The 21,468-nt window shown below is 60.9% G+C and overlaps 1 protein-coding gene across 1 annotated transcript; it reads right to left on the minus strand.

The window, feature by feature from the left end:
- Window positions 1-4,048: 4,048 nt before the first annotated feature.
- DENND6B (DENN domain containing 6B) lies at window positions 4,049-20,841 on the minus strand. The gene is made up of 20 exons (XM_054294085.1): window positions 20,701-20,841; window positions 16,758-16,796; window positions 16,634-16,676; window positions 15,817-15,929; window positions 13,336-13,416; window positions 12,232-12,337; window positions 11,735-11,814; window positions 11,528-11,590; window positions 10,889-10,944; window positions 10,129-10,251; window positions 9,424-9,519; window positions 9,250-9,344; window positions 7,718-7,783; window positions 7,536-7,600; window positions 6,607-6,696; window positions 6,319-6,372; window positions 5,894-6,003; window positions 5,123-5,225; window positions 4,517-4,591; window positions 4,049-4,232 (listed from the first exon to the last, which is right to left on the minus strand). Exons 1-20 carry the CDS (start codon window positions 20,839-20,841, stop codon window positions 4,110-4,112), a joined length of 1,722 nt encoding a protein of 573 aa, XP_054150060.1. The 3' UTR covers window positions 4,049-4,109.
- Window positions 20,842-21,468: the final 627 nt, after the last annotated feature.

Here is a 21,468-nt window from a genome sequence, read left to right on the forward strand (position 1 = left end):
ACCTCCTACGCCGTCTCGTTCCTCATGGTCGTTGTTTACGCGTACGAGTCGCACCGCACCGTGCTCGGGGGACGAGCCCGGCCCTCGGCAGCGCTGCAGGTCCGAGCCTGGCCCGGGCACACCGGGAATCGCCCTGGGCACACACGGCGCTGCCAGGGAGCAGCGGGGCGGCCCAGGGCAGCCCCTCAGCCCGAGAGTTCGGGGTTCCCCGGTCCTGGCGGGGCGGGCCGGTCCAGGGCAGCCCCTTTCCCCGGGAATTTGGGGTTTCCCCGGTCCTGGCAGGGCGGACCCTTCCTGCAGCCGCCCCTCAGCCCCGGCTCACGGCGCTTGTCCCGCAGGAGCGGAGCCGCTGCCTGGAGCGGGCCCGGCAGGGCATTCCCTACGCGCTGGCCTGGTAGGTGCCCGTTCCAGCCCCGCCGGAGCGCCGGGGCCGTGCCGGGCTGGCCCGGGGCTCCCTCCTCACACCGGCCCTCGTCCCTTGTCCCGTGCCCAGGCTGGTGCCCGCAATGACCCTCCTGGTGCAGCTGCTCGCCCGCGGCTCCTCCGCCGCCGCCATCGCGCCCGTGGTGCCCTGGGCCGGCTCCAACGACACCTTCAGCCTTTACTGCTCCAGGTACGGCCCCTCCGCCCCGGCCTGCCCTGCCCTGCCCGGGGCAGCCCCCGCACACCGGGCGAGGCTTTGGGACCTCCAGCGCCGCTCTGTCCCTGCAGCTGCCTCCTCCTGATCCACCCGAACCGGGACATCTGCTCCCAGGTGGGCGCTGCCTCCCCTCGCTGCCCCCACCCACCCTCCCTGCGGGGCCGGGGGCTCCGGGGGGCTTCGGGGGGCTCCGGGGCCCGGCCCAGCTCATTCCCGCTGCCTCCCAGTCCGGCGGGGACACGAACGCGGGGCTGGAGGAGAAGATCATCTTCCTGCTCTACCTGGGGCTGGTGCTCGGCTGCTGCTCGGTGAGGTCCCGGCCCTGGGGGCGGCCCGGGGGTCCCCAGGCCGCGCTGAGCCCGCCCGTGTGCCCGCCCGCAGCTCCTGTACCGGCGGGTGCGGCTCCGCTGCCGGGGGAACGCGGCGCTGCCGCTGCTCGGCCCGCACCGGGACGGCGGCACCGGCGGCGGGAGCGGCGTCAGCAGAGCCTTGCTGTACTTCCAGCTGGCTTTCCTGCTCTGCTGGACGCCAGGCAAGGCCGGGGGGTGTCCCACAGCCCTGGGCCCCACAGGGTCACACTGAGCCTGTCCTCAGCCCCGCAGGGTCCCACTGAGCCTGTCCCCAGCCCTGCAGGGTCACACTGAGCCTGTCCTCAGCCCCCAGCCCTGCAGGGTCACACTGAGCCTGTCCCCAGCTCCTCCACGGGGTCACACTGAGCCTGTCCCCAGCTCCCCCAGCCCTGCAGGGTCTCACTGAGCCTGTCCCCAGCTCCTCCACGGGGTCACACTGAGCCTGTCCCCATCATCCCCAGCCCTGCAGGGTCACACTGAGCCTGTCCCCAGCCCCCAGCCCCACAGGATCTCACTGAGGGTGTCCCCAGTACCCCCAGCCCTGCAGGGTCACACAGAGGGTGTCCCACCAAGGAATGTCCTTCTGTGTCCCATCCACAGCCTTCCTCCTCACCATCCTCTCCTTCACCAGCATCAGCCCTGCCTCGCTCTTTGTGCTCTACGTGTCCACAGTGAGTAAAGCCCCTTTCCCAGGGCTCCCAGGCTGGATGTTTGTCCCCATCCCACGTGGGAGCTGTGACAGCCCTTGGGGACACCCTGGGCAGGGTGAGGACACAGCCCTGGGCCCAGCGTGGCTCTCCCCACTGGATTTTGGGTTGGGATTTCCTCCTTTGGCTTTCCCCGAAGGGTGGATGCCCTTTAATTGGCCACACCAAGAGGGAAGTCCTCCCGTGTCCTGTGCCACCCTGCCTGGGCTGTGCCTGCAGGGACAGGGAGCCCTGACCCTCTGTCCCCATGTCCCCAGGCCCTGAGCGTGTCCCTGCAGGGCTTCCTGCACAGTCTGGTCTATGGCTGGATGAGGGAGAACTTCCGACGGGAGGTGCTGGCCCGGAGCCTGTCCCTGCAGAGCCCCGAGGGGATCGAGGCTTTCTACGACGACTCCCTGGGGGCTGCTCCCTGAGCTCCCACTCATCCCATTCCCTGAGCTCCCACCTCACCCATTCCCTGAGCTCCCACCTCACCCATTCCCTGAGCTCCCACTCATCCCATTCCCTGGGGCTGCTCCCTGATCTCCCACTCATCCCACTCCCTGGGGGCTGCTCCCATCTCATCCCATTCCCTGGGGATTGCTCCCATCTCATCCCGTTCCCTGTGGCAGCCCAAAGCCCCGTTGGGATTTGCACATTCCCAGCAGCTCAGGGAATCCTGGGATGGCTGGGTGGGAAGGGACCCCAAAGCCCCTCAGTGCCACCTCCCAGGGCTCCCGGTGTCCCAGCAGGATCCCCTGGATGCAGCCCCGGGTGCCTGCAGAGGTCTGGGAGGGCGCAGGTGGGGCTGGGCAGGTCCCACAGCGCTGGAGACCCCCCAAGTTCCACAGACCCACAGGGATGGAATGCTGGAACCACTGAGGCTGGGGTGGCACTGCAGGGGCTTTGAGGGCCCTTCCCACCAAACCATTCCAGCACTCTGGGGTATTGGGCTTGCAGGAGATGGGGTCTGGCCTCCCTGGGAGGAATGCAAGGCTAAGAACACATCCTTGAGGGAGAATTCCTGAAGGAGGAGGTTCGGGCTGCTGAGGAACAGCTACAAGAGATGCTGGAGTCCCCAGCCCTGTGGCTGTGGCACTTGGGGACATTGGGTGGTGGCCTTGGCAGTGCTGGGCATGGTCGGACTCGATGGGTTCCAAGGCGTTTCCAGCCCAAATGCCTCTGTGATTCTGTGATTCCATGCCTTGGGAGGGGCAGAGGGACACACAGCCCCCCCCAGGTGCTGTGAACCCTCTGGAAAATCAGGATGGCCACGAGCGACCAAGAGCAGGGACAGCCATTCCCCACCCAATAAACCTCCAATAAACCTCCCCAGCCTTCTAACCAGGACCCAGTTTGGCTCCAGGGGTTTTTCTTAAACCACGATTTCCTGCTTACAGGAGGGTTTGGGGCCTGCATGGACACACCTGGGATATGTCAGGATTTACACCATCCTGAAGGATATTGCTCACAACTCCTTACTCCAGCAGGGCAGGGGCACTGAGACACCCAGCAGCCTCCTGCAGCTCTGCCTGGCTCCAGAGGGGAAATTCAGGAGAGTTCAGCCCCCTCTGAACCCCCCCAGCACTGGGAATGGGCAGGGACCGATGGAAACAGCACAGCTTGCACTGGGAGCACTGGGAGCTGCCCCAGCTCAGGGCAGGAACAATCCAACAACCCCACCGTGTGCAGAGGTGCTGGGTTCCACCTCCAGGCTGCCACATCCCTCCCAAACCCTTCTTTTAGGATAAAATTCCGTCCCTGGATGGATCCCCTAGTGGTGCAATGCAGGTTTGGAGCGCCAATGCCCTGGTCCCAGCAAATCCATTCCCGAGGCAGGAAGGGGATCCGGGCTCAGGGGCTGCTCTGGAGGCAGGGGCAGCGCAGCAGGGCCCACTGCAGCTCGGCACGGGCTGTGCAATCGGCTTCTCCAGGTTTTATTGGCAAGGGGCTGGCGGGAGCTCTCCCAGAGCCTCAGCCCCGCCGTGTCCCTGGAGCTCAGGCTGGGTTTCCAAGCAGAATAAATAGGATTTGGGGCCAGCTCCTCCCAGCAGCCGTGCCCAGGCACTCCGGGGAGCTCCGACCCCTGCGGATGCTCCAGCCCCTGCTCTGGCTCTGCCCCGGAGGAACAGAGCAGCAATTGTCCATGTCCAGCACTCCTCCTGCTGCTCCCGCGGCTGCCCAGGGCCAGGCACGGCTCTGTCCCCTCCTGCCCGTGCCCTGCAGGGCGGCTCCTGCTGCTCCCGGGCGGGACGGGGCTGCGGGGGTGCCGAGGATCCAAGCACGGGTGAGGAGGATGAGGTGTCCGGGCGGGCCCTCCTGCCCTGCGGCGCCACCCAGGGGCGGTTCGGCGGGGACAGCTCCGCCCCGCGATCCCGGCCGGCCCGGGACAGCCCGGGACAGCCCGGCAAGGGTCTCCAGGAGCCCCCCGGCTCAGGGGTGGTGCAGCACAGTCTGCAGGTCCTCGGGCAGCGAGCCGATGATGGTGTCGATGTAGAGACCCACCCTCTGCAGGGTCTCCTCCTTGACGGGCAGGTGCTGGCAGCGAGCCCTCACCTGCAGGAAACGGGAATGGACACATTCCAGGGGCCTTGCCCCTCTGCTGGGCTCTGCCTGCTGCAGCTCGGGATAAACAGGGGCAGGAAACGCCACCTGAGCCTCGGGAGGGGAAGGAGTTCTCTGGATCCCCCCAGCTCTGAGGATTTCACACAAACACCAAACTCCCCTGAGCTTCCCAGTCCTCGAGGTTTTCCATGGCACAGGTGCAATCTGTGTCCCGGATTTCTCTCCACCCAGAGAGAGGAAGGAGTGCAGGGGGAGGCACGGAGGGAGGGACTCACCAGCTTCTCCCGCAGCTTCAGCACCAGGTCCACGATCTCCACCTCGGACTTGTCCTTCATCCAGGCCACGATGTCCTAAGGAGAGAGTGGCTTCCCTCAGGGACACTTCCCAAGGGATTCCCCTAAGGAAAGCCTGAAGGTGAGCAGGGGCTTTCCCATCCTCATTCCTGAAACAGTGACAGAGCCCCTGCAGTGCCACCCCTGCCATGGCAGGGACACCTCCCACTGCCCCAGGCTGCTCCAGCCCCAGTGCCCAGCCTGGCCTTGGGCACTGCAGGGATCAGGGGCAGCCCCAGCTGCTCTGGCAATGCCAGCCCAGGCAGGAATTGCTCATTGCCAAGATGCCACCCATGGCTGCCCTCTGGCAGTGGGAGCCATTCCCTGGGTGCTGTCCCTGCAGGCCTTGTCCCCAGTCCCTCTGCAGCTCTGCTGGAGCCCCTGCAGGCCCTGCCAGGGGCTCTCAGCTCTGCCTGGAGCCTTCTCCTCTCTGAGTAAACCCAGGCCTGTCCCTGTCACCCACTGCCTCACAGACACAGCCCTGCCCCTGTCCCAGCCCTGTCCCTGTTCCAGCCCTGTCCCTGTCCCAGCCCTGTCCCTGTCACCCACCGCCTCACAGATGGCCTCCAGGTGCAGGGCCTCGAGCTTCTGGGTCATCTCGCGGTGCCGCTGCCGGAACCAGCCGTCGAAGTTGGGGGACTTGAAGAATCGCCTGTGGAGACGTCAGCAATTGTGAACTGCGGGGAGCTGGAGCTGGCAGGGACCCACAGGGCAATCCCATCCAACAACCCCTCCCTGTGGCCCTGGGCAGGGGTCAAGGGGACCCTGGGCTGGCTGGGGACACACCAGGACAAGGGCACAGATACACAGAGCAGCTGGGGCTGCCCCTGATCTCTGGCAGTGCCAGGGCCAGGCTGGGCACTGGGGCTGGAGCAGCCTGGCACAGTGGCAGGTGTCCCTGCCATGGCAGGGGTGGCACTGCAGAGGCTCTGAGGTCCCTTCCCACCCAACCATTCCATAGTTCTATAATTATTGTTTCTGATCACCTTCTGGGGTTTTTTCATTCTCTATCTGCGCATTTCCCATTTTCCTTCCTTGGGTACCCAATTTCTGGATTTTTTCCACTCCTATTACACCAAGTGTCTTCTCCATCCCAGTCAGAACCAATTATCCAGGAAAACCCTGGACCAACTCCCCTGCAGGATCTCCACTCATTTAAAACACACGAACCCCAGGCTGGATTTGCCCTGGATTTGCTCTCCCTGACCGCCCTGAGTTAATCCATGGCTGAGTTCTGCAGGCCCCACAGCTCCCAGTGCTGCTGCAGGGATTGCTGCCCATTTGGACTGGCCCAGCTGGGGGTGGGATCAGGGTTCTCACCTGTAGAGCCCCAGCCAGTCCCCCTTGAGCACACAGGTGAGCTGGGGCCCAGCGTGCTCCAGGCTCTTCATGAAATCCTCCTGGCAGAACGGGCGGATCTGGGGGGGATTCTGCACAGGGAAATGCACATTAGTCCATGGAAATCCATATCAGAGAATCCCAAAGGAAACCAGGAAAACAAGGGCTGCACTTCCAGTGGGAAAGGAGCCCAAGGCACTGAGGATAAAAACACCCCAAGGTCAATCCTCACGTGAGATTCCCAGTAATTCAGCTCCTGGCAAAACTGGGAATATCTGTCCCAATAATGAATTTTTAAAGGAGTAAAACCCCTCTTCCTTGAACAGGGGAGGTTCCCAGGAGCGTGCCCAGCACCCTGTAACCACTCCCAATCCCAAAGGGAAGGAGGGCTGGGAAGTGCATCCTACCTTCCATGGAGTGATGGCCCTCTGCAGAGGCATCAGGCTGGCCATGTAATGCTCCTAAAACAAGAAAAGATAAAAATAAAAATAAGAACTTCCAGGTGAGGAGCCTCTTGTGGTGCCCCTGGCAGTGCCCAAGGCCAGGTGGGCAGTGGGGTTTGGAGCACTGGGGACAGTGGCAGGTGTCCCTGCTGTGGCAGGGGATGGGATGAGTTTAAAGGTCCCTCCCAGCCAGTCCCTCTGGGGTCTGTCCCAGGCACTGCTCCCTGTCCCCCCAGGTGTCCCTGCACTCACCAGAGGGATGATGAAGCTCTGGGTGAGCTCCAGGAGGTGCCTCCTCAGCAGAGCGCTCTGCACCTCCGAGGGGCGCTTCCGCTGGATGCCCTGCAGGACAGTGGGGTCACCCATGGCACACTGGGTCATGTGGGGTCACCCAGTGTCACCCACGGCACAGCTGGGTCACACGGGGTCACCCAGTGTCACCCACGGCACACTGGGTCACACGGGGTCACCCAGTGTCACCCACGGCACAGCTGGGTCATGTGGGGTCACCCCGTGTCACCCATGGCACAGCTGGGTCATGTGGGGTCACCCAGTGTCACCCATGGCACAGCTGGGTCACACGGGGTCACCCAGTGTCACCCACGGCACACTGGGTCACACGGGGTCACCCAGTGTCACCCACGGCACAGCTGGGTCATGTGGGGTCACCCAGTGTCACCCATGGCACAGCTGGGTCACACGGGGTCACCCAGTGTCACCCACGGCACAGCTGGGTCACCCAGGTGTCCCCTCACTGTCACACACAACCTGCCACTCTGCAGCCACAGGAACCTGAAATGCTGCCCAAACTCCAGGTGCCCAAACTCCAGATCCCAAACTCCAGATCCCAAACTCCAGATCCCAAACTCCAGATCCCCAAATCCAGATCCCATAGTACAGACTCCACCCTCCACTCAAACACATTAAAATTTCAAGTTTCACTACACAAAACCTGGGGTTTTTTTCAGGGCTTTTAAAATATAAATTATTCCCACTCAGTTTATTGCTAGCACCAGGATTTAATCCTCAATATCAAGTGTAAAGCCCTAAACCTGGCATGATGAATGGTCCCATTATAGATTAAATCATCCCAAAGTGTAAGTTCTGCTCCTTTAGAGAGCTGTCTGCTCAAAGCCAGCTCTGGCACAGTTTCCCACCAGGACAGCCTGGGAGGTGCTCACCTTCAGCAGCCTTTTGATCAGGGTTTTGTCTTTGTGAAGGAATGTTTTATAGGAAGTGTAGATTCCTGGGTGGGAAAAACACGGGATCAGGAAAAATCAGGAGTCCCAAATGGACACAGCTCCCTGCTGCCAAACCCCACGGGAAGGGTCAGTCCTGAGGGATTCCCGAGGCCTGCACCCACCTGGTTTGGTGTCCAGGGTCTTCAGCTTGGCCGGCTTCTTCACCTTCACCTGCTTGGGCAGGTCTCCTGTGCCACACAGCGGGGACAATTCAGGCTCTGTCCTTCCTGCTGGGACTGCAGCTGGGGACACCCAGCCCTGCCCCTGCCCACCCTCAGAGCAGTCCCAGCTCCCTTCCCTGCTGGAACTCTGGCATCAGGATGTGCTGAAAACCAGCTCCTCCTGCCCAGGGCTGCCTTGGCTTCCCAGCCAACAAAGGTGCGCAGTAAAGGAGAGGAGCTTTCTCTCTCTCCTCACCTCTCTCAATTTCCTGCCCAGAAAGCTCCAGGACAGCAATTCCTGCTCCCCACACCCTGCCCCAGCTCCGTGCTCATCCTGCACATGGCCACAGCCAGAGGTGAGCTCCTGTGGGGCTGCTGGGCTCTCCCAGGAGAGAAAACCACTGCCAGGGCAGCTCAGTGCCCAGGTGAGCAGCACTGACAGCCATGGAGTGCCCAGGTGAGCAGCACTGACAGCACTGACAGCCATGGGGTGCCCAGGTGAGCAGCACTGACAGCCATGGGGTGCCCAGGTGAGCAGCACTGACATCACTGACAGCCATGGGGTGCCAGGTGAGCAGCACTGACAGCCATGGGGTGCCCAGGTGAGCAGCACTGACAGCACTGACAGCCATGGGGTGCCCAGGTGAGCAGCACTGACAGCACTGACAGCCATGGGGTGCCAGGTGAGCAGCACTGACAGCACTGACAGCCATGGGGTGCCCAGGTGAGCAGCACTGACAGCCATGGGGTGCCCAGGTGAGCAGCACTGACAGCACTGACAGCCATGGGGTGCCAGGTGAGCAGCACTGACAGCCATGGGGTGCCCAGGTGAGCAGCACTGACAGCACTGACAGCCATGGGGTGCCAGGTGAGCAGCACTGACAGCCATGGGGTGCCCAGGTGAGCAGCACTGACAGCCATGGAGTGCCCAGGTGAGCAGCACTGACAGCACTGACAGCCATGGGGTGCCCAGGTGAGCAGCACTGACAGCCATGGGGTGCCAGGTGAGCAGCACTGACAGCACTGACAGCCATGGGGTGCCCAGGTGAGCAGCACTGACAGCCATGGGGTGCCCAGGTGTGCAGCACTGACAGCACTGACAGCCATGGGGTGCCCAGGTGAGCAGCACTGACAGCCATGGGGTGCCCAGGTGAGCAGCACTGACAGCACTGACAGCCATGGGGTGCCCAGGTGAGCAGCACTGACAGCCATGGGGTGCCCAGGTGTGCCCAGGGAGCAGAGGGCACACAGGTGCACTGCACGAACATGAGGGCATAAAAGGGTGGGCAAAGAACAGCAAGGGCAGATGCCTGCAGCCTTCTGATGTGGTGTGGTGTTACTGTGCATGGAGGAATGCTTAAAGCTTTCTGAAATTGTGGCTCTCTCGACTGCAACACCCTGGCACCACCCTTGGCAGGCCCCCTAAGCTCCCCTGCAGGCCCCCTGAGCTCTCCCTTCACCCTGAGCTCCCCTGGCAGGCCCCCTGTGCTCACCTGACATGCGGGGCTCGCCCACCCGCAGGATGTGCGGCCAGTGCTGCAGGGTCTTGATGAAGAAGGGGTTGGTGACGCCCACGACGATGTTGGGCCTGGAAGGAGGGGACAGGCTGAGCGCTGGTGGCCCTGGCTGTCCCTGGGGGGAGGTGGCAGCGCACAAGGGGCACTCACGGGGCCTGGGTGCGCGTGGTGTATTCCTTGAACTCGCTGTCGTGGATGGTGAAGTAGGGCCGGAAATCGCAGCAGTAACGCAGCGGGGCCAGGCAGCTGCAGGGACAGGCACAGAGCCATGCACGGTCACCTTGGGCATGGCAGGGTCACCCTGGGCATGGCAGGGTCACCCTGGGCATGGCAGAGTCACCCCAGGTATGGCAGAGTCACCCTGGGCACGGCAGGGTCCGGTCCCCTCGGGCCAGCACAGGGGACGGTCCCTGCCCTGGGCCGTGCCCACCCTGGGGCTGTGCCCATCGCCCTCCTGCCCCCCTGGCCCCCCTGGGCTCGTGCCCAGCCGCTGGCACAGCACCCCCAGGGCCTTTCCCAGCTTTCCAGCCCCCTGTCCCAGCCTGGGGCTGAGCCCAGGGCAGCACCTGGCACCTGGCCTGGCTGACCCTCTCTAGGGATGCTGCTGTTTTTGGGGTTTTGTGCTAAGACAGAGCTCTGAGCAGGGGAGAGAACATTCCTCAGGGCTGGAACCATCAGGGGAGATTCCTTTGTACTCCTCTCTACCCTTGCTGGAATATTTGCAGTTTGTCTTGCAAAGCTTCCTCGAGCAAACTGAACCCAACCCTGGTGAGCAGCACAGAGCGCATGTGGCAGGGAAAAGCTGCCAGAATTTGGTGTCACAGCTCCCAGTCCCTCCCACCCTGTGGGTGGTACCTGGTGAGGGCCAGGACCATCTCTGAGGACATGGTTGGGGACGGTGCCATCACCACCATGGGCTCCCCCAGCAGCATCAGCTCCCACAGCATCTGGATGTGGATCAGCACTGGCTGGAAGCACCTGGGACAATGGGGACAATGACAGGGTCAGTCAGGATGGACAGACACAGCTGTGGCCTGCAAGCCCCCCCAGGTGTGCTCCTGTCTGGGAATTTGAGATCTAGGATGGACTTTCAGCATTCCACAGGGAAACTCAGCTGCTTTCACCTGGGCTGTCACTCACTTGTTTCATACAAGTTTAAAGGAAATGCTCTAAGCAAAGTCAGGCAATCTGTGATCAGAGAGTCATGGAATGGTTTGGGTGGGAAGGGACCTCAAAACCCATCCAGTGCCACCCCTGCCACTTTGGGGCCTCCTCTGGGCTCTCTGCAGCAGCTCCAGGTGCTGCTGCTGTGTCCCCAGGGCTGGGGCAGCACCTGAGGGGACACAGGGACAGGATCCCCTGCCCTGCTGCCCACTGGGCTCAGCCCAGGGCTGGGGGGCTCTGGGCTGGGTCAGGTCCAGCTCTCACCCCCAGCCCCTCTCCTGGCCCTGGGGCTGTGCAGGCACAACCCTCAGCTCAAAGCCTGCCCAGAATCCCAAAGGAGTCCCTGGAACGCAGCAGTGTTTGATTGTGCACCATCCCTGTGATGTGTGGGATGCTCCCAGCAGGGAGAGGGCGGCTGGTGGAGGGGAGAGGGTCGGGAGGAGCCTCTCACCTGAACAGATCCAGCTCATGAACACTGGGGAGAACCAGGGGGGCTGGTAACAGATTCTGGATGAGGAAGGGAGAAAAGGCTGTTAGTAGCTGTTAGTGAACTGTGAGGAGATGGGAGCAGCCTGCCTGGAATTCCACCAGCCAGCCACAGGGAACAGGGCTCACACCCCGAGGTGGGCACAGCACTCAATCCCAGACTAATTCCTGTGCCTACAAACAAGGAAGATTCCCTTCTTTTCCAGATGGGAAAGGCTGCCCATGACTGCTCCTTTGTTTTCCACGGTTTCCTCTGGTGGGAGAGTGTTTGAGACACAGCAGAGCCAGCGGGGTTAGAGATGTGGCACCAAACCAGTGTTAGTCAGAGAAAGGGGAAAGGAAGGAATCCAAACCAGAGCTGAACCAAAACACTGAAGCAAATTCAGAACAACTCCAGGGTGAAGGCAGGAGACCCAGCAGGGCCTGACTTCCCAGGAAAAGCAACGGGCAGTGAGTAAAGCACCCAGAGTGGGTGCAGAGAGCCCTGTGTGACTCCAGGCAGGAGAGGCTGGCGTGGAACTGCTGAGACCACACTGATCCCAGCCCAAAGGGCTCCCAAGAGGATTCAGGATCCAGCTCCTCCCTCTGCTCCAGCCCCTCTCACCTCCTGGTTGCACTGCTTCACTGGGCTGGAGCCTGGCTTGTCCACCCGGGATGGGATCCTCACCTGCAGGGCAAGGAGAGCAGGGATCGCACTGGGTGGGACCGGCAGGGCAATCCCAGGCACCATTTCCAGCTGGCAAGGCCGTGGGGAATGTGGGCTGAGCGGGGATTTCACATGCAGGAGCACGGAACACAGCCCCCCAGGTACCTGGATGACAACTCCCATCACGGGCAGGTTCAGGGTCTGGCCAGGCACTGGGGGTGGCCACTGGTCGATCTCGTTGCACACTGTGGGACACAGGAAGGGGAGAGATTCACCCGAGGGAAAGTCCAGCTCATCCTGGCATTCTGAAAGGGAATTGTTCCCTTTCCCAGCTCACACATCCCCATGCTTGTGGCAAACACAGAGCTGATAGATCAGGATGAAATCAGGCACAAAAGGCCTGATGGAGGCGCACCAGATTCCTAGCTTTGGGAACACCCCTCATTCCTTGGGAACACCTTGCATCCAAACTGACAGCCCCATCCCCTCCCTCCCCACAATCCCTCCTTTACACCTGGTTATCCACTTGCACAAGCAGGAGGAGGCTCATCCCTGCTGGAATCTGCTCCAGAGTGAAGCCATTTGGAGCACTGCAGCTGTTTTGCAGGACCCTCCCGATGCAGCCCCTCCATCCCAGGCTGGAATCCCTGCCCCCAGCTCACCTGCCTCCAGGCAGGGCTCCAGCTTGTCGAAGTATTCCGGAGCAATCAGCTGCAGCAGGCACTGGAACAGGTTCACGTAGGGAAGGCGGGACACGAGCACCAGGGACTGGGAACGGCACATTTGGGATCAGGACCGCCCTGACCCCAGCACTGCACATTTCTGTGCTGCTCAGAGAGGGGGGAACTTAAAAACCCCAGCACTAAATCCGTGGAGCAGCTCCCAAGCAGCACTTTGGTGGAATTCCTGCTGCCACCTGCTCGTGAGCCAGGATTTGGGAGAGCAAAGGGATGGGAGCATGGCCTGGCAAAGGAGCAGCTGGAGAGGGAATAAAACTCAGTTGCTGGTGGGTTCAAAGCTCCCAAAACCATTTCAGGTGGAGAAGCACAAAAGAGTGACTCCTGAAATGGGAACTGGGCAGATAAACAGAGTCAAGGAATGCTGGGGAAGGACAAAAGAACTTGGAATAATCAATTGTGTCCAGCAAGGCCTTTTTGTTCTAATTGGGGCCTCCTTGTGAAATAAATCCCTGTTTTTTACAGCTGTCCCAGCCCAGCCCCACTGGAGGTTTCATTGTTACATTGACTCTCCTCTTCCCCTAGCCATTAATGAGTGCATTAATTAGGAATGCAGGAGTCATTTAAACCCCTCCTGTCCAACCCCAAACTTGGCCATTTGAATTCAAACCTCATCCAAATGGGATAATTCCTTCCCTGAGCAATCCCACTGTTCCAGTGGAAAACTCACTGGTTTAGTGGGGATGGAAAAACTGAATTCTGCATTAGCAGGAGTCAGAAAGGAACTCCTGGAGGTGGAGGGCACAAAGCTGAGGACACTGCTGGGACCAGCACAGGACAAAGCTGGGCCAGGGGAGGGTCTGGGTGGAATCAGCAGGAATTTCCCCATGGAAAGGGGGTTCAGGCCTTGGCAGGGGCTGCCCAGGGAGCTTTGGGGTGCCCATCCCTGGAGGTGTCCCAGGAATTCCTGGAGGTGGCACTCTGGGCTCTGGGCTGGGGACAAGGTGGGCACTGGGCACAGCTGGGGCTCCATGGGCTGGGAGGGCTTTTCCAGCCTCAGGATCCCGGGATCCCAGACTCAGCACTGACCTTCTGGAAGTAGCCCCTCCTCATGGAGCTGTCCTTGACCTGCCGGAAGTACACGTACCCGAAATAGTGAGCAGCCTCTCGCTGCAGGGACAGAGGGACAGGCAGGGACAGAGGGACAGAGAGAGAGGGAGGGACAGAAAAAGAACAGAGAGACAGTTAAGGACAGCCCAGCCCCACTGCCACCAACCCCTCCTGAGCCACCCCCCTGCTCTGACACCTCCCAGCCCTCCAAGAGAGCTTTCCATGGGGACACGGGGAGAGACACAACTGGAGCCAGGCTGGGAGAGCTGGGGGTGCTCACATGGAGAGGGAGAATCCAGGGAGAGCTGAGAGCCCCTGGCAGGGCCTGCAGGGGCTCCAGCAGAGCTGCAGAGGGACTGGGGACAAGGCCTGCAGGGACAGCACCCAGGGAATGGCTCCCACTGCCAGAGGGCAGCCATGGGTGGCATCTTGGCAACGAGCAATTCCTGGTCCTGGAATAGAATTCCCAGAGGAAAATCTGTGGCTGCCCCTGGATCCCTGGCAGTGTCCAAGGCCAGGCTGGACACTGGAACTTGGAGCAGTCTGGGACAGTGGGAGGTGTCCCTGCTTCAGCTCCTTCTCCCAGATTTGCCAGGCTCCCCCTGCTTCAGTTTCCTCTCCCAAAATAACTGAGGTCTCCCAAATTCAGTTCTCTCTCCTAGTGGAACTGGGGTCTCCCTAATTCTGCTCCACCTCCCAAAATATCTAGGGGTCCCCCTGACTCAGTTCAGTTCCCTCTCTCCGATTCAATTCACTCTTTGATCCCCCTGACCTAATTCCCTCTCCCGGCAGTTCCCTGTCCCCTGATCCAGTCCCACCTTTCCCTGTCCCTGATCCAGTCCCACCTCTGATCCCATTCCCTGTCCCAGCAGTTCCCTGTTCCCCGATCCCATTCCCAGTCCCAGCAGTTCCCTGTCCCCTGATCCCATTCCCTGTCCCTGATCCAGTCCCACCTCTGATCCCATTCCCTGTCCCAGCAGTTCCCTGTCCCCTGATCCAGTCCCACCTTTCCCTGTCCCTGATCCGGTCCCACCTCTGATCCCATTCCCTGTCCCAGCAGTTCCCTGTTCCCCGATCCCATTCCCAGTCCCAGCAGTTCCCTGTCCCCTGATCCCATTCCCTGTCCCTGATCCAGTCCCACCTCTGATCCCATTCCCTGTCCCAGCAGTTCCCTGTCCCCTGATCCCATTCCCTGTCCCTGATCCAGTCCCACCTCTGATCCCATTCCCTGTCCCAGCAGTTCCCTGTCCCCTGATCCAGTCCCACCTTTCCCTGTCCCCTGATCCCATTCCCAGTCCCAGCAGTTCCCTGTCCCCTGATCCCATTCCCTGTCCCTGATCCAGTCCCACCTCTGATCCCATTCCCTGTCCCAGCAGTTCCCTGTCCCCTGATCCCATTCCCAGTCCCAGCAGTTCCCTGTCCCCTGATCCCATTCCCTGTCCCTGATCCAGTCCCACCTCTGATCCCATTCCCTGTCCCAGCAGTTCCCTGTCCCCTGATCCAGTCCCACCTTTCCCTGTCCCTGATCCGGTCCCACCTCTGATCCCATTCCCTGTCCCAGCAGTTCCCTGTTCCCCGATCCCATTCCCAGTCCCAGCAGTTCCCTGTCCCCTGATCCCATTCCCTGTCCCTGATCCAGTCCCACCTCTGATCCCATTCCCTGTCCCAGCAGTTCCCTGTCCCCTGATCCCATTCCCTGTCCCTGATCCAGTCCCACCTCTGATCCCATTCCCTGTCCCAGCAGTTCCCTGTCCCTGATCCCATTCCCACCTCTGATCCCATTCCCTGTCCCAGCAGTTCCCTGTCCCCCGATCCCATTCCCAGTCCCAGCAGTTCCCTGTCCCCTGATCCCATTCCCTGTCCCTGATCCAGTCCCACCTCTGATCCCATTCCCTGTCCCAGCAGTTCCCTGTCCCTGATCCCATTCCCTGTCCCTGATCCAGTCCCACCTCTGATCCCATTCCCTGTCCCAGCAGTTCCCTGTCTCAGCAGTTCCCTGTCCCCCGATCCCATTCCCAGTCCCAGCAGTTCCCTGTCCCCTGATCCCATTCCCTGTCCCTGATCCAGTCCCACCTCTGATCCCATTCCCTGTCCCAGCAGTTCCCTGTCCCTGATCCCATTCCCACCTCTGATCCCATTCCCTGTCCCAGCAGTTCCCTGTCCCAGCAGTTCCCTGTCCCCCGATCCCATTCCCAGTCCCAGCAGTTCCCTGTCCCCCGATCCCATTCCCAGTCCCAGCAGTTCCCTGTCCCCTGATCCCATTCCCTGTCCCTGATCCAGTCCCACCTCTGATCCCATTCCCTGTCCCAGCAGTTCCCTGTCCCGCTCTCCCTCCCCGTGAGCACAGAAGGCAATCCCTGAGCTGAACCGTTCTTGTCCCCCAGTTCCCACAGCCAAGAGCAGGAGGGTTTCCCCAGGGCATCCCCGGCTTTGCCCCGGCAGGGCGAGGGCAGGACCCACCTGCAGCGTCACCGGGGCCTCCCGGTTGTAGCGGCCGTCATCCTGGAACGGGGAGCTGCGGGAGCCCCCGGCCTGGCGCAGCCGGAAGCTGAACTGGGTGTCCCCGAGGCCACCTGCGACACACACACGGGGACAGTGACAGGGAATGGCTCCAGCACGATGGGAGGGGGCCATGGGGAAACCCAGCAGGGAATGGGGAGGGACGAGGGAGAAACCAAAGAAATCCGAAAGGGAGAGCAAAGGGAAAAAGGAAGCAGAATGGGAAGAAAAAAGGAAAATGGAGCTATAGGAAAAAGCTTTTCCCTGGCAGGGTGGGCAGGCCCTGGCAGCTGTGGCTGCCTCTGGATCTCTGGCAGTGCCCAAGCCAGGCTGGACACTGGGGCTTGTGGCACCCTGGGACAGTGGGAGGTGTCCCTGCCATGGCAGGGGTGGCACTGCAGGGGCTCTGAGGTCCCTTCCCACCCAAACCGTTCCAGAATTCCATGAAAATGCAGAAGCCCAATCCTTAAAGCCCCAGGGCCTGGCTGGATGAGTAGATTTATTTCTCATTGTCCCTTTGTGAAGTACAAACTCAGGTTTGGGAACATTTCTGCTGGAAGTGTCCCCTGCCCAGCTCCTGCTCCCAGCCACAGGAATGTGACAGCTGCCACCCCTCCTGGCCGCACTGGGAATTCCCTTGGAGCACAGGTTCCCACCCAGCACAGCAAGGGGGCTCTGGCTCAGCCCCAGGGTGCTCCCTGCAGCCCCCTGGGCCCTGCTGCGCCCCAGGGACTGTCCTCCCACCAGGGACACTTCTGTCACCCCCGGCGTCACCCACCTGAGTAGGAGTCTGGGAAGGACAGGTAGCAGATGCTCGTTTTCTGCAAAAAACCAACACCCAGTGAGGCCCTTGAGAGCAGCTGGCAAAGGAGGGAGGAGGGAATGAAAGGTGGGGTGGTTACCTCCTTCTCGGTGAGCCTGAAGTCGTGGGGGTACACCAGCTGTGGAGAGAGCAGAGCCTGTCAGCCCCTGTGCCCACAGCTCCACACACACCTCCTCCCTGACCCCAGCAGAGCCCACGGGAGAGCTCCTGGGATGATTTAAACTCTGAACCTGGCACTGAACCCGGCTTTATTTGCATTTCTGGACAGACCCAAAGGCTCCTGGTTTAGATTTATTCCTGATGGCTGAGTGAATGAACTGCCCCAAATCCTCTGGGAGCATTCCAGATGTGCAAACATCTGTTCTGTCAGCAGCAGGACAGGACACACAGGAGGGACAGGGTGAAGCAGGAGCTGGGAAAGACCAGGGGGTGTGGGGGATGCACTGCAGGAATGGGGTACCAGGAGGGCTCAACAGCCATGGCTGAGACAAATCCCAAAGGGAGGAATTCTATAACCTGGACTTGGTAACCTTGGAGGGCTGCTCCAGCGTGACTCTGGGCTTCTCATAACCCACGGGGATCACAGAGCCAGGGAGTCCTGGAATGGTTTGGGTGGGAAGGGAGCCCAGAGCCCCTGCAGTGCCCCCCCTGCCATGGCAGGGACAGCTCCCACTGTGCCAGGCTGCTCCAGCCCCAGTGCCCAGCCTGGCCTTGGGCACTGCAGGGATCAGGGGCAGCCCCAGCTGCTCTGGCAATGCCAGCCCAGGCAGGAATTGCTCATTGCCAAGATGCCACCCATGGCTGCCCTCTGGCAGTGGGAGCCATTCCCTGGGTGCTGTCCCTGCAGGCCTTGTCCCCAGTCCCTCTGCAGCTCTCCTGGAGCCCCTGCAGGCCCTGCCAGGGGCTCTCAGCTCTCCCTGGATCCTTCTCCTCTCCAGGTGAGCACCCCCAGCTCTCCCAGCCTGGCTCCCTGGGAGCTGAGGGGCTCCAGCCCTGCAGCAGCTCCATGGGTTCCTCTGGAATCTCTGCAGCAGCTCCAGGTGCTGCTGCTGTGTCCCAGGGCTGGGGCAGCCCTGCAGGTGGGGTCTCATGGGGTGGGTCCCCATGAAGGATCCCACAGAGCCCCTGCTGGAGTGCAGGAACTGCAGCGGAGCAGAAGGAGCCGGCACAGGCCGGGCTGAGCTGGATCTCCCGCGTCAGCCTCAGGACTGTGCTCCAGCATCAGCTGCTGCTCCAGCCAGGAGCTCCCTCAGCCCTGACTCTCTCTCCAGGCTATAAATAGCCCGGGTGGCCCCGTGCCAGGGGCTGGGAGCTCACCCAGCTCTGACAATTCCCGCGGGTCCCTGGCGAGGGCGGCGCTCGGGCCCAGCCAGCCAAACTCCCAATGAACAGCGCTGCTGATGAGAGCTGAGCTGAGAGACAACAGCCACCAAAATCCCGGGGCAAAACGATCCCCGAGCAGCTCCAGGGACTCAGCAGGGAGAGCGAGGGCTGGGATTGTCCCAGGGCATCCATCACCTCCCTGCTCCCCCTGTTCTGTGCCAGGACCCCCAACACGTCCCTGTGGTTGGGACTAATGAACCCCACCCCGACGTTTATCCTGTTAATTCCCAGGGAATCACGGCCTGGACAGCTGATCCTGGTCCATCAGTGAATGCCAGGAATTGTGCTTTCCTCAACATTTGCTGCCTAATTCAGAGCAGGACTTGGGACAAGGCTTCAGCTTCTCCTGCTGGATTCTGGGGGGGTGCTTTCTGCAAGAGAACGTTTGGAAAATCAGGCTTTAACCTCCAGGGCTGGAATTGATGATCTCAGAGGTCCTTTCTAACCTTAATCCCTCATCTCTGCTTCCCCTTCACTTTAACTCTGATGTTTCTCTATGTTTGGGGTATATCCAAAAGTTCCAAACTTCAAATCGAACCAAAAGGAATCTCAGTCACTATAACTCTTCAAAACCCAAAAAAAGGCAAATGAAAAGGAAATTAGGATGTGTAGAAGTCCCTGGATGTCTCCAGAGCAGCCCAAAAGGGCTTCAATCATATCCCAAAGTGTTTATTTGGTTATTTGAAGGTGGAGGGGCCAGGAACAGGAATTCCATTTAATTCCTGCCTTGATTTGGGTTCTGCTTTCCAACAGCTTCTCCACTGTCCTTGGAAGCAGAGTGGGAATCGCTGAATTCCAGGATCGTGGGGCTCTCCCTCAGAGTCTGCTGGATTTCTGAGTCTCCCAGAGATGAATTTCAGAGACCCTCCAGGTTTGTACCCACAGAGACCCCCTGGGTTTGTATGGCCAGACCCCCTAAACTGGTACCCCCAGAGCCCCCCAAGCTTCTCCCCTTGCTGGCTTCCCTTCCCATGTCTCATCCCTGCTCCTTCCCCTTCTCTCTGGGATGGAAATCTAAAACATTTTTCCAAAGGAAGGTGGACAATGGGGCTGTGTCATCCCCACTGACACGTTCCCAGTTTTCCTAAGTCATTTCTGCCACATAAGGAACATTTTCCCACTGAAACTTACGCAGGGAAAGAGAGGAAAAGAATGAAAATTCCTTTCCAGGGATGAACAAGCAACATTCCTGCATCCCTCATCCACAAAGGCCCCTCCTCACAAAGGCAGACAGGTGAGAACCCACCTTTACACATCAAAACACAACTACAAAGCGTTGAATTTGCCATGTTAATTATCATCCCAATATTCTTCCCTTTTTTGGGGTACTTCAGGCCTGGTTTTGCAGGAAAAAGGATCAAACAGGTGAAACTCGAGTCTGGAGGAGAATTTTTTTATTGACTTTGAGGCTCCAGGGAAAGAATCAAGTGTTCAAGGCAAGGGAGCAGCAAAAAGGTGGAGTTGGTTCCTCCTGCTTCCCATTCCCTTTGGAAGCTCCAGCATTTAAAACTGGGAAGGCTGAATTCTCTGAAAACCAGATCAATCTCCCTAAAAAGGGCAGAGCGAGGAGTGACTCCCAAAACCACACAAGAAATCAGAAGGGATTTGAGGTGATGCCTCAGGTTCAGACAAATCCACAGTTCCCTGCTTTCCTCAGAGAGCAGCCCCTGAGGAGCCCAGCTCATCCCAAACCCTCCTGCAGGACCAGCACTGGACATTCCAGGGAACTGGGAACAGCTGTCCAGCCCTTCCCATCCCAATCCCACCCAAAGGGGGCTCGGCCCTGCTCCAACCCAGCCAGGGAACTTCCCTTCCCTGGGAATCCTGCACGGACACCTCCCTGCCCTGGCTGCTGGGAATGTGTGTCTTTGGAATCCTGGCATGGCTGGGTGGGAAGGGACCCCAGAGCCCCTCCAGTGCCACCCCTGCCATGGCAGGGACAGCTCCCACTGTGCCAGGCTGCTCCAGCCCCAGTGCCCAGCCTGGCCTTGGGCACTGCAGGGATCAGGGGCAGCCCCAGCTGCTCTGGCAATGCCAGCTCGGAGCTCTCCCTGGACCTTTCCCTTCCCTCCCAGCCGGGCTCCATGGGACGTGTCACCCTGGGCAGGTTTTATTCCATGAAGAGGATCCATAAAGGATCTTGGATGCTGCCCTGGGCACCTCTCACCCCACAAAGATCCCATTCACCCCAAATCTCCGCTCGGGCTCCGCTCCCCTCCCTGTTCGCTGCCTCCACCCCAACCCTGATCCCCCTGTCCACACCCCCAACCGTGATCCCACTTTTCCCTGTCCATTCCTAATCCCGCTTTTTCCTGTCCATTCCTAATCTCGCTTTCTCCTGTCCATTCCTTATTTCGCTTTTTCCTCTCCATTCCTTATCCCGCTTTTCCCTGTTCATTCCTAATCCCCTCCGTCTCCATCCTTAATTCCCCTTCCACTCCGCCATCCCCGATTCCCTCTCTCCCCATCCCTGCTCCCTCCACACCCGCAGTCCCTGACTCCCCTTGTCACCTCCCTGTTCCCATTCCCGAGCCTCAGTCCCATCCCCGATTCCCCGTTCCTCCGGTCCATCCCGGCTCCCCTCACAGCCCGGCTCCCTGACGGCCGTGTCCCCCCGCTCCCTGAGGCAGTGTGCGCACCTCCATGGCCTGTCCCAGCTCCAGATCGAAGGTCACCACACACACGCAGTCGATCCATGCGGCGAAGCGGCCCCAGGGCAGCGGGGAGGCGGCGGCGGCGGCGCGGCGGGGCCGGGGCCCGGCCCGGCTCAGCGCGTCCATGGCGGCGCCGCCCGCCCGCGCGCGGCCCGCCCCCCGCCGCGCCCCCTGCCGGCCGGGAGGACCCCGCCCCAACGCGCCCCCGCCCCGCCCCAACGCGCCCCCTGCCGGCCGGGAGGACCCCGCCCCAACGCGCCCCCGCCCCGCCCCAACGCGCCCCCTGGCGGCCGGGAGGTCTCGAGACCATCGAGACAGGAGCGGGCGCGCAGAGCGGCGCGGGCGGGGCTGTGCGGGTGTCATGGCGGCGGCGTGAGGGCTGCGCGGGGCTTGAGTCTATTGAACCCGCGGCGGCTTCACCGCTCGGCGTCCGGCCCCCGCGTGTGCCGGCCGGGGCCCCTCCGGCCCCCGCCTGTGCCCGGTCTGAGCCTCCCCGAGCCCCCGTTCGCAGCCCCCCGGTCCTGCGGGGCCGGTTTTAGGAGCGCTCCAAACTCCGTTTAGAAAAGACGCTGTTTGTTCCCTGCCGGGCGTGAGGAGGAGATTTCCACAAAGCAGGCTCACGAAGGAGTCGAAAATGGCATCTCTTTCACCGGAAAAGTTGCACAGACCCGCCCCGGTGTAACTCACACTCTCCACCTGCCTAACGCACAACTCGTTGTGTGACCTAACCTGACCCAGCTGAAAGTTGACTTT

The sequence above is a fragment of the Melozone crissalis genome, unplaced genomic scaffold (assembly GCF_028551555.1).
Source record: "Melozone crissalis strain CALT ecotype California unplaced genomic scaffold, PUWL_Pcris_2 ptg000208l_1, whole genome shotgun sequence".
Lineage (NCBI taxonomy): Eukaryota > Metazoa > Chordata > Aves > Passeriformes > Passerellidae > Melozone > Melozone crissalis.

Excerpts from the sequence above, each read along its gene's own strand:
- DENND6B (XM_054294085.1), bottom strand. The coding sequence starts at position 20,841 with ATGGACGCGCTGAGCCGGGCCGGGCCCCGGCCCCGCCGCGCCGCCGCC. Across the intron at positions 7,784-9,249 it reads GGGCGAGCCCCGCATGTCAG|GAGACCTGCCCAAGCAGGTG; the intron begins GTGAGCACAGGG and ends TGTGTGGCACAG. Across the intron at positions 6,373-6,606 it reads AGAGCTTCATCATCCCTCTG|GAGCATTACATGGCCAGCCT; the intron begins GTGAGTGCAGGG and ends TTCTTGTTTTAG.